Genomic DNA, 10,947 nt, shown 5'->3' with positions numbered 1-10,947 from the left:
TTTTAGCTTCAGGATCTGGCGTTCTAAAGAGCAGTCGGGGTTGATCTCCTCTAGGACTGACCGGTTTGATCGCCTTGCAGTCCAAGGGACTCGCAGGAGTCTTCTCCAGCACCATAGTTCAAAGGCTTCAATTCTTTGGCGCTCAGCCTTTCTTATGGTCCAGCTTTCACTGCCATACATTGCAACTGGGAAGACCATAGCCTTGACTATACACACTTTTGTTGACAGGGTGATGTCTCTGCTTTTTAGTGTGCTGTCTAGATTTGCCATGGCTTTCCTCCCAAGGAGCAAGCGTCTTTTAATTTCTTGGCTACAGTCCCCATCTGCAGTGATCTTGGAGCCCAGGAAAATAAAATCTGTCACTACCTCCATTTCTTCCCCATCTATTTGCCAGAAATTGAGAGGGCCAGATGCCATGATCTTGCTTTTCTTAATGTTTAGTTTCAACCCAGGTTTTGCAGTCTCCTTCTTCACTCGCAACAAGAGGCTCTTTAGTTCCTCTTCACTTTCTGCCATTAGAGTGGTATCATCTGCATATCTTAGGTTGTTGATGTTTCTTCCGGCAATCTTACTTCCAACTTTTGATTCATCTAGCCCTACCTTTCCCATGATGTGCTCTGCATATAAGTTAAATAGGCAAGGCGACAATATACAGCCTTGCCGGACGCCTTTCCCAATTTTGAACCAATCAATGGTTCCGTGTCCAGTTCTCACTTGCTTCTTGGCCCGCATATAGGTTTCTCAAGAGACAAATAAGATGGTCTGGTATGCCCATCTCTTTAAGGACTTGCCAGAGTTTGTTATGATCCACACAATCAAAGGCTTTAGCATAGTCAATGAAGCAGAAGTAGATGTTTTTCTGGAACTCTCTAGCTTTCTCCATGATCCAGCGTATGTTGGCAATTTGATCTCTAGTTCCTCTGCCTCTTCGAAATCCTGCCTGTACTTCTGGTAGTTCTCGATCCACATACTGCTGGAGTCTAGCTTGCAGAATTTTAAGCATAACTTTACTAGCATGAGAAATGAGTGCAATGGTGCGATAGTTTGAACATTCTTTGGCACTGCCTTTCTTTGGAATTGGAATGTAAACTGATCTTTTCCAATCCTGTGGCCACTGTTGAGTTTTCCAAATTTGCTGGCAAATTGAGTGTACCACTTTTACTGCATCGTCTTTTAAGATTTTGAATAGCTCAGCTGGGATACTGTCACCTCCACTAGCTTTGTTGTTGCTCAGCTTTTCTAAGGCCCACTTCACTTCACATTCTAGGATGTCTGGCTCGAGGTCAGTGACCACCTCATTGTGATTGTCAGGGACGTTAAGCTCATTCTTGTATAGTTCTTCTGTGTAATTTTGCCACCTCTTCTTAATCTCTTCTGCCTCTGTTAGGTCCCTGCCATTTTGGTCCTTTATCATGCCCATTTTTGCATGAAACGTTCCTTTCATCTCTCCAATTTTCTTGAAAAGATCTCTGGTCCTCCCTATTCTATTGTTTTCTTCTATTTCTTTGCATTGTTCATTTAAGAAGGCATTCTTATCTCTTCTAGCTATTCTTTGGAATTCTGCATTTAATTGGGCATATCTTTCTTTTTCTCCCTTGCCTTTCGCTTCCCTCCTTTTCTCAGCTATTTGCAAAGCTTCCTCAGACAGCCATTTTGCTTTCTTGCATTTCTTTTTCTTTGGGATGGTTTTGGTTGCTACCTGTTGTACAATGTTGCGAACCTCTGTCCATAGTTCTTCAGACACTCTGTCTATCAGATCTAATTCCTTAAATCTGTCACCTCTACTGTATATTGAACAGGGATATGATTTAATTCATACCTGACTGGCCTAGCGCTTTTCCCTACTTTCTTTAATTTAAGCCTAAACTTTGCAACAAGAAGCTCATGGTCTGAGCCACAGTCAGCTCCTGGTCTTGTTTTTACTGACTGTATAGAGCTTCTCCATCTTTGGCTGCAGAGCATATAGTCAATCTGATTTCTGTGTTGACCGTCTGGTGATGTCCATGTGTAAAGCCGTCTCTTGGGTTGTTGAAAAAGAGTGTTTGCTATGACCATCGTATTCTCTTGACAAAATTCTATCAGCCTGTGCCCTGCTTCATTTTCTACTCCAAGGGCAAACTTGCCTGTTATTCCAGTTATCTTTTGGCTTCCTACTTTAGCATTCCAATCCCCCATGATGATAAGGACATCATTTTTGGGTGTTAGTTCTATAAGGTGCTGTAGGGCTTCATAGAACCGGTCAATTTCATCCTCTTCAGCACCGGTGGTTGGGGCATAGACTTGGACTACTGTGATATTGAATGGTTTGCCTTGGATTCAAACTGAGATCATTCTGTCATTTTGAGGATTGTATCTCAGTATTGCTTTTCCTACTCTTTTATTGACTATGAAGGCTACTCCATTTCTTCTGAGGGATTCTTGTCCGCAGTAGTATACCTGATGGTCATCTCAATTAAATTCACCCATTCCTGTCCATTTTAGTTTGCTGATACCTAAGATGTCGATGTTTAGTCTTGTCATCTCTTGTTTGACCACGTCCAGCTTTCCTTGATTCATGGATCTTACATTCCAGGTTCCTATGGAGAAAAAATCTTTACAGCATCGGACTTTCCTTTCACCACCAGACATATCCACAGCTGAGCATCATTTCGGCTTTGGCCCAGTCGCTTCATTCTTTCTGGCGCTACTAGTACTAGCCCTCTGCTCTTCCCAAGTAGCATATTGGACGCCTTCCGACCTGAGGGGCTCATCTTCCAGCGTCATATCGTTTTGCCTTTTGGTACTGTCCATAGGGTTTTCATGGCAAAGATACTGGAGTGGGTTGCCATTTCCTTCTCCAGTGGATCACGTTTTGTCAGAACTCTCTGCTATGACCTTTCCGTCTTGGGTGGCCCTGCACGGCATAGCTCATAGCTTCATTGAATTACGCAAGCCCCTTTGCCACAAGGCAGTAATCCATGAAGGGGTAAATAAGATTACTGGCATTTTTATGCTATGTTTCCGAATTTATACAAATGTTGGATATTTGTTTTAAAGATTAGTTAATAAACGGGATGAAACTTTCAGCTGGCAAAGAAATTATACTTGAGAAATCAATTAATTTCTTATTTTCTTTGTATAAAACAAGCCCCTGCTTTTTTAATAAAACGTACACATTTCAACTCCCCCCTTTTGAATGTGACAGTTTGACTTCTTTCTAAAATACCCACTCTGCAGCCCACATTTTTGTAATAGTATTTCATTATTCACACAACAGTTAACAAAATGTCATATATATGACAATAGGTAATCAATGTCAAGGGACGCGGTGGCTCAGTGGGTTAGGACGCTGAGCTTGTTGATCAGAAGGTCGGCAGTTTGGCAGGTCGAATCCCAAGTGCCGCGTAACAGAGTCAGCGCCTGTTACTCGTCCCAGCTTCTGCCAACCTAGCAGTTCGAAAGCACGTCAAAATGCAAGTAGAAAAATAGGGACCACTACAGTGGGATGGTAACAGCCTTCCATGTGCCTTTGGCGTCTAGTCATGCCAGCCACATGACCACGGAGACGTCCTCGGACAAGCGCTGGCTTTTCAGCTTTGAAATGGAGATGAGCACCAGTCCCTAGAGTTGGAAACGACTAGCACGTATGTGCGGTGGAACCTTTACCTTTAATTAATGTCAGCATCTATAAAGAGCAAGAGAAATGCCTTTCACTTGCTCAGGAAATCTTTGGACCTACACAACTGGTACAAAGAATAATATGCCTCACAGTATTTACAAGTGTTGTCATTGCAGCATGGATGGAAACACTTTTGCTTTTACTAGATGTTTCTTTTGTAATCCGTGACTTTACCCACTTTTTTAAAGATCAAAGAACACATTTTCACAAAGGGAAACCTAATATTGTGCATTTTTAATATTTATTTTTCATCTCAAAGACCATAGTGCTTAATCTAAGCAATAAGCAATATCTTAAATATCAGAATTGTTTAAATTATCAATCATGCAACTTCTCATAAAACATACAAAGCCAATAGAATTTCACCTTTTATGAAACTTAAGAAGCAGTCATCAGAGCTAACAAGAAATTAGTTGATTAAAGTAGTAATTCAAAGTAATTTTTTAAAAATAAGATCTAATAATTCAAAGGTTTTCCTCATCAGCCCAAAGAGAAGTTGCAGATCTTACTTCTTCCATTCAGATATTCAGTTTGCATACATTTTTTATTAAATAAGCAATACACAGCACAAGCAGTTTGTCCTCAGCTTCTCAGTCTGCCTCTTGTTAGGAAACTTTTCTCATGTTGGTCATTTCAATCCCTTGCAATCATTAACTATTTCCTACCAAAGTCAAATAAAAGCTGTACTTGTGTATGTCCCATTACTGTTAGCACGCTTTATGAACATTCCTTTCATCCTATACGAAAAAAAATCAAAGGAACACCTGAGAGTCAAATCAAAAATTATAAACCTTTAGAAATGTATCAAAGCCTTGCAGTATTTTTTTCAGTATACGGACAGAAATTCCTCACAGATTCTTGAATCCTCTGTCCTGATTAATGGAGACATAGGAAGTTGTTTTCCTTAAATATCACTCATCCATACTTTTGTCTTTTTTTCTCTTACATATTAAGTAAAACCTTCTATCAGGTATTAGCAATATAGTTAAGCTGAAGAGCTGTTAAAATATTGCTTTTTAAGGACTTCAATCTGGTCTAACACCTGGGTAGAGAAGATCAGGAATACTGCTTGTGAGAGCAGTATTTACTCCTGTGAAACACTGCTGGCTGATAAAAGTCTACAAAAATAATTTTTTAAACACTCAAATGTGTCTTCACTATCTACCCTTCAAGCAGCTTGAGCAATCACTATCAATTTTTCCCTAAAGAATTATGTAGTATAAACAGCTACACTTTTAGTATTATTATTCAAATAAACAATTCAGTTCTGCTTCTAACAAGGAAATAACCAGAGAACAGTGGAATTGTGGGGTTTTGATGGAATCTTCCTAATGAGAACAAAGTTTTCAGATAATGACAGTGTCCTGGCAAGAAACGTAACAGTAAATGTGGAATAAAAGTATTGCTTGACCAAAAGAGAAGTAAAGTAAATTGGAGAACAGCCAGCCTACTTTGGCTGCTAAGGTCAAGTCCATTTATATTTCTGGAGCATAATCGCTTCTTTTCTCCTATCTATAATCTGGCATTCACCAGTTTGGAAAAAAATAAAATAAAAGGTACTCTAATGCCTGAGTTGTAGGACAATAGAGATGGTAGGAATTATAATATGCTGAAAAATAAAAATGAAGCCATCTTGGCTCTGCTTAGGACAGAAGGGAGCTAGAAGCTGCTGGTGCCAGTTGCTGTTAAGTTTTTTAATGCACAAGTGAAAAATGTTCAGTATGGACTCTCATACCAATCACCCTGACTCAGCTGCAGCAACTCAGTGACAACAAGATTCATGTCACATTTATGTTTCTGCAATAGATGGAGATTAAGGTGTCTGTCACAGAAGCCCATTTCATGTAGGTGGGCCAGAAATGAAGCCATATGATTTTCACTGGTTACAGAAAGAGCCTGGAAGGGTGAAAAATACAGAAATATCAATATAAAGAGGAAACAAACAAATAAATGCAAAGCTCCATATAGAATTCTCCAACTGCAGTCATCCCAGTAAAATTTAAATTGGAATAATCTCTACAATGCTCAATATTCTTTCCCTTTTTGTAATAATGTACAATATCACCCAGTTCTCAAGCTTTGCATTCACAAAAACTAGCAGCATGCTGAATTCTTTATATAAAAGATTAATTATGAAACTACAAAATGTACACTCCTCCTCCTTGCTCTTCCCATTATTAGTGCATGATTTATATTTATTTATTTTTAAATTTTATAAGGCCAGACAATTTAAGCAATGTGACTTGGTAGCATGCAGCACAAATAATTAAAGAGAAACCCCCCCCACACCATACAACAGTAACCCAAAATATAAATATAAAAACATGTCCCGACACATAATAAAACAACCAAAAGGGATTTCTCACTCAAATGGTCCCTAATACATCAGAGAATAGCCAAGTCTTAAAAGACTAGAAGACTTGGGTCTGTTGTATCTTTTTTTTGGGGGGGGGTGTTGTTCCAGAGAACAGAAGCAACCATAGAAAAGGTATGTTTCCTGGGTCTCATAAGATGACAAGATGATCTATTTACCTGATCCATGGAGGCCTGCCCAACAAACAATGCCTTGTAAGCTGAGGCAGCCACTGATAAGGCCCCTTTCACCAGGCCACCCGCAAGGCTATTTCCCGGGCTATGTCTGCAAATCAAATTACAGTTGAAAACATACAAATATAGAGAAAGGGCTTTTTCTCTATTAGACTACTGATCCACCCAGCACAGTATAACCTACTCCAACTAGCAATAGTTTCCAATCCAGTGACCAAACATCTTCAAGATGCCAGAAATTAAAATTAACATTTAACATTTTCTATATCCAAAGAGTAGTGAGTGATCTCTCCCAACTGCATTGTTCTCTTAAAACCATTTGTCTGCTCTAGTTTCTTTTGCCATTGTTGGCTTCCTGCTTCAGCAGTGCAGTTTTTAAAGCCTCAATTGATTTGTTCAACTGTAAGATTAAATCAACATTTCTGAAAAAGGAAGAAACAGAAGGCTAATTGACACATCAAAAATCTCTCACAAAAAAATCAATTGTCATTCACATAATGAAATCTCAATTTGATCTTTTTTTTTTACCTAGAAGATTCAGGATACATTGATGGGTTATTTATATTCTCTGGAGATGAAACCTCAGGACCATCTCTTTGTAATTCTAGAAGAAAGTGAAAATAAAAGTACATGTGAGCAAGAACAGAAAAAAAGAATCTATCCGTGTGCTCCAGAAGAAAGGGAAAGAGTATAGTGTTATTTAAACCAAATTTGTAAAATTTACTGGGTTTAATAAAAACAATACGTACATACGTATTCCTCAAATATACATAAATCTCTGGAGAGCCGCAATCTATAAAACTAATGACTTCACAGTTAGAAACTCCTGCTCACTGTCTATCATGTAGAACATCGCAATACAATACCTTCTTTCATTTGGACAGGAATCAACAGGGCTTCCTCTCTAGTGGGAAAAGTTGCCTCTTGGGAACTCTCGTTTTCAGAAAGAAATCTGTTAGAGAAAAATAATCAGGTATTTATAATGTACCAAAAACTCAAATGAATGAAAATTGGAGATATTGGTCCATGCTACACATTTAGGTAGTTCCATTATAATATAATGTATCTATTATAATCTCGTAAAATTCCAGATGGCTGTTTTTTCATTTGGATTTGTGTGTACATTTTGGCTTGGTATATACAGGTGAAACTCGAAAAATTAGAATATCGTGCAAACATTCATTTATTTCAGTAATGCAACTTAAAAGGGGAAACTAATATATGAGATAGACTCATTACATGCAAAGCAAGATAGTTCAAGCCGTGATTTGTCATAATTGTGATGATTATGGCATACAGCTCATAAAAACCCCAAATCCACAATCTCAGAAAATTAGAATATTACATGCAATCAATAAAACAAGGAGTGTACATAGAACAATATCGGACCTCTGAAAAGTATAAGCATGCATATGTACTCAGTACTTGGTTTGGGCCCCTTTTGCAGCAATTACTGCCTCAATGTGGCGTGGCATGGAAGCTATTAGCCTGTGGCACTGCTGAGGTGTTATGGAAGACCAGGATGCTTCCATAGCGGTCTTCAGCTCTTCTGCATTGTTCAGTCTCATGTCTCTCATCTTTCTCTTGGCAATGCCCCATAGATTCTCTATGGGGTTCAGGTCAGGCGAGTTTGCTGGCCAATCAAGCACAGTAATCCCACGGTCATTGAACCAGGTTTTGGTGCTTTTGGCAGTGTGGGCAGGTGCCAAGTCCTGCTGGAAAATGAAGTCAGCATCCCCATAAAGCTCGTCTGCGGAAGGAAGCATGAAGTGCTCCAAAATCTCCTGGTAGACCCTGGACTTAATGAAGCACAGTGGACCAACACCAGCAGATGACATGGCTCCCCAAATCAACACAGACTGTGGAAACTTCACACTGGACTTAAAGCATCTTGCAGCCTCTCCATTCTTCCTACAGACTCTGGGTCCTTGGTTTCCAAATGAGATGCAAAAGTTGCTCTCATCAGAAAAGAGGACTTTGGACCACTGAGCAACAGACCAGGTCTGTTTTTCTTTAGCCCAGGTAAAACGCGTCTGACGTTTGTTGTTCAGGAGCGGCTTGACAAGAGGAATACGACATTTGAAGCCCATGTCCAGGATCCGTCTCTGTGTGGTGGCTCTTGATGCACTGACTCCAGCCTCAGTCCACTCCTTGTGAAAGTCCCCAACACTTTTGAATGGCTTTTTGCTGACAATCCTCTCCAGGCTGTGGTCATCCCTGCTGCTTGTGCACCTTTTTCTTCCACACTTTTCCCTTCCACATAACTTTCTATTAATGTGCTTTGATACAGCACTTTGGGAACATCCAACTTCTTTTGCAATTACCTTTTGAGGCTTTCCCTCCTTATGGAAGGTGTCCATGATGGTTTTCTGCACAACTGTCAGGTCAGCAGTCTTCCCCATGATTGTGATTCCTACTGAACCAGATCAAGAGACCATTTAAAGGCTCAGGAACGCTTTGCAGGTGTTATGGCTTAATTAGCTTATTAGAGTGGGACACTTTTAGCCTAGAATATTGCACCTTTTCACAATATTCTAATTTTCTGAGATTGTGGATTTGGGGTTTTCATGAGCTGTAAGCCATAATCATCACAATTATGACAAATCACAGCTTGAGCTATCTTGCTTTGCATGTAATGAGTCTATCTCATATATTAGTTTCCACTTTTAAGTTGCAGTACTGAAATAAATGAACTTTTGCACGATATTCTAATTTTTCGAGTTTCACCTGTACATTCAAAAATCAACACTTCTCTTTGGGAGGATACTTATAATTATAGGAGATAAAGAAATCTTAAGGTTCTGGATTATTCTTAATTTATATGGTACCTTATTGGCTGTGGTTCCACAGTCTGAGGGGTCAGTGACACTTCATCAAGGGTCTGAGAGGTAATCAATATATCACTGGTGCTATTCACTGATCTGTGGCTTTCTTCAGGATTTGCTGGAGCCGTGCTCACGTTTTCTAAATTTGACTGAGAGAGTGCTGAAATGTACATTGACTCGGCCAGAGGACGACTAGTATCAAAACATTCTGGAAGGACAATGATATAATCTTCAGAAAGAGAAGATGCCTGACTGCTGACTTCATCCTGAATATCATTGTCAGCTTCTCCTCCGTTTGTTTCTTCATCATCTCGCACTGGAAGATTTTCTAGTAGAACACAGGCAATAGTGTTTCAGTATAAATGTCAATATTGCAGTCCTTTCCACAATGCCTTCATCATTCTCTTTTGTAGGTATACCCAAGCCACAACCCTCATAAAGTAAAAACTTATTCCCTATCACCCACATCATAGGTTGTAGAGAACCCAGACCTACAAAAGACCTTTTTTAATTCCTATATTAATCTGCTTTCCTCTGCCTGCAAAAGACCTTTTTTGATTCCCATATTAAAAGAGTTTAACACTTCTGCCTTTTCTCCAAATCTGCAATTGTAAGGCCACATTCCTACATTCCATCTCTGCCTCTGGTGATATAACTCTTTTCTTATTTGCAACCACATTCCTGTCTCTGATTCACATGTGTTTACAACAAAGACTTGTTTCATTTAAATTGCCCAGTATATAGTTTTCCTGAAGATGTCCTTGCTTCAAGATAGGGCCTCTGCCTTCCTGTGATAAACCTTTGCTCCTTGCTTCATAACAAAGACTTGTCTTTTATGTTTCAAGTTATGTTTCAAGTTATGACAACCCTAGTATTCTCTGTAATATAATAAGCTATGCTTTATTGTTTCCTGTAATGACCTTTACCCTCTTCATTATCAGTTCTCTGTTAGCATAAACTATGTTTTATTGTTTCCTTTGACCTCACATATGTTCATTAGCAGACGTATGCAATGAGTTATGTTTTTCCTTTGTGTTAATTCCTCATGTGTACTTCACCCCTCCCAAATGAAACAGCTTAATAAAAGGAGGGTTTGTGGAGCTGGAGGAGGGACACATCATCCACCCCGAGCACTCCATGCTCCCTCACTTTCTTGTATTAGGTGCCTCAGTTTGTCTTACTCTGTCTCTAACTCTGCCTAAATCATCGCAGTTCCCAAGTATGACCGTCGGAACTTCCGGCATACTGGGTCGGTGGTAAAAGGCAAGATCCTTCCTTATTCAAGGTGTTCACCCTTGCCGAGGGTCCCTCCAAATTCTCACCCCTGTTAAGGGGCTCTAAGAGTTGAAGCCAGAACCCTGACCGGTTGCTCATCGCAACAACTGGGGGCTCGTCCGTTGGATCGCTCAGCTTCAACTTCATAGCACGACTCCTGTCCAGGCGTGTGCTACCTGCATTCCCTGTTCTCACGCACCTCGGAGAAGGCTTCAAATCGTGAGTAAATGGGCTCCTCAATTTCCAAAGTTTCGTCAGTTCATAGGGACGAACTTTATAATATAATGCAGAAGGCTAATTTTGTTCAAAAACACAATGGCACCATGGTCCATCTTGTAGGAAGGAGACTTTTAACAAAACTTTTACGATATATTAACAAAAATTGTCTGGCTTATCCAGAATCAGGCACTTTGTCTGTTACAACCTGGGAAAAGCTACGTAAATATCTTCACAATCATCCCAGGGTGCCTGCTGATATTTTGTCTGCATGGCAAGCAGTGATGGCAGCATTAAAACTCTTGCCATCTCCTTTAGATCTAACATCTTCTATCTCTAAACCTCTTGATCACTCTTCTGATCTTCTGCCTTCATCCGTGCCACCCCCACCCTATGAAAAATCAGAGAAACTTCCTCCTATTGCTG

At 39.8% G+C, this 10,947-nt stretch overlaps 1 protein-coding gene across 1 annotated transcript in view; it reads right to left on the bottom strand.

Annotated features, from left to right (window-relative positions):
* Positions 1-3,877: 3,877 nt before the first annotated feature.
* LOC310649707 (next to BRCA1 gene 1 protein-like) overlaps positions 3,878-10,947 on the bottom strand; it is a 30,032-nt gene continuing 22,962 nt past the window's right edge. The window contains exons 11-15 of the mRNA XM_083378390.1: positions 9,034-9,358; positions 7,072-7,157; positions 6,734-6,809; positions 6,191-6,296; positions 3,878-5,554 (exon numbers count right to left, since the gene is read on the bottom strand). Of these exons, the coding sequence (XP_083234516.1) occupies positions 5,375-5,554; positions 6,191-6,296; positions 6,734-6,809; positions 7,072-7,157; positions 9,034-9,358 (773 nt within the window). The 3' untranslated portion in view covers positions 3,878-5,374. The remainder of the gene's footprint in view (positions 5,555-6,190; positions 6,297-6,733; positions 6,810-7,071; positions 7,158-9,033; positions 9,359-10,947) is intronic.

This window comes from Vipera ursinii, assembly GCF_947247035.1.
Source record: "Vipera ursinii genome assembly, chromosome: Z".
NCBI classification, from domain to species: Eukaryota; Metazoa; Chordata; class Lepidosauria; order Squamata; family Viperidae; genus Vipera; species Vipera ursinii.
This window is presented reverse-complemented; position numbering and strand designations above follow the sequence as displayed.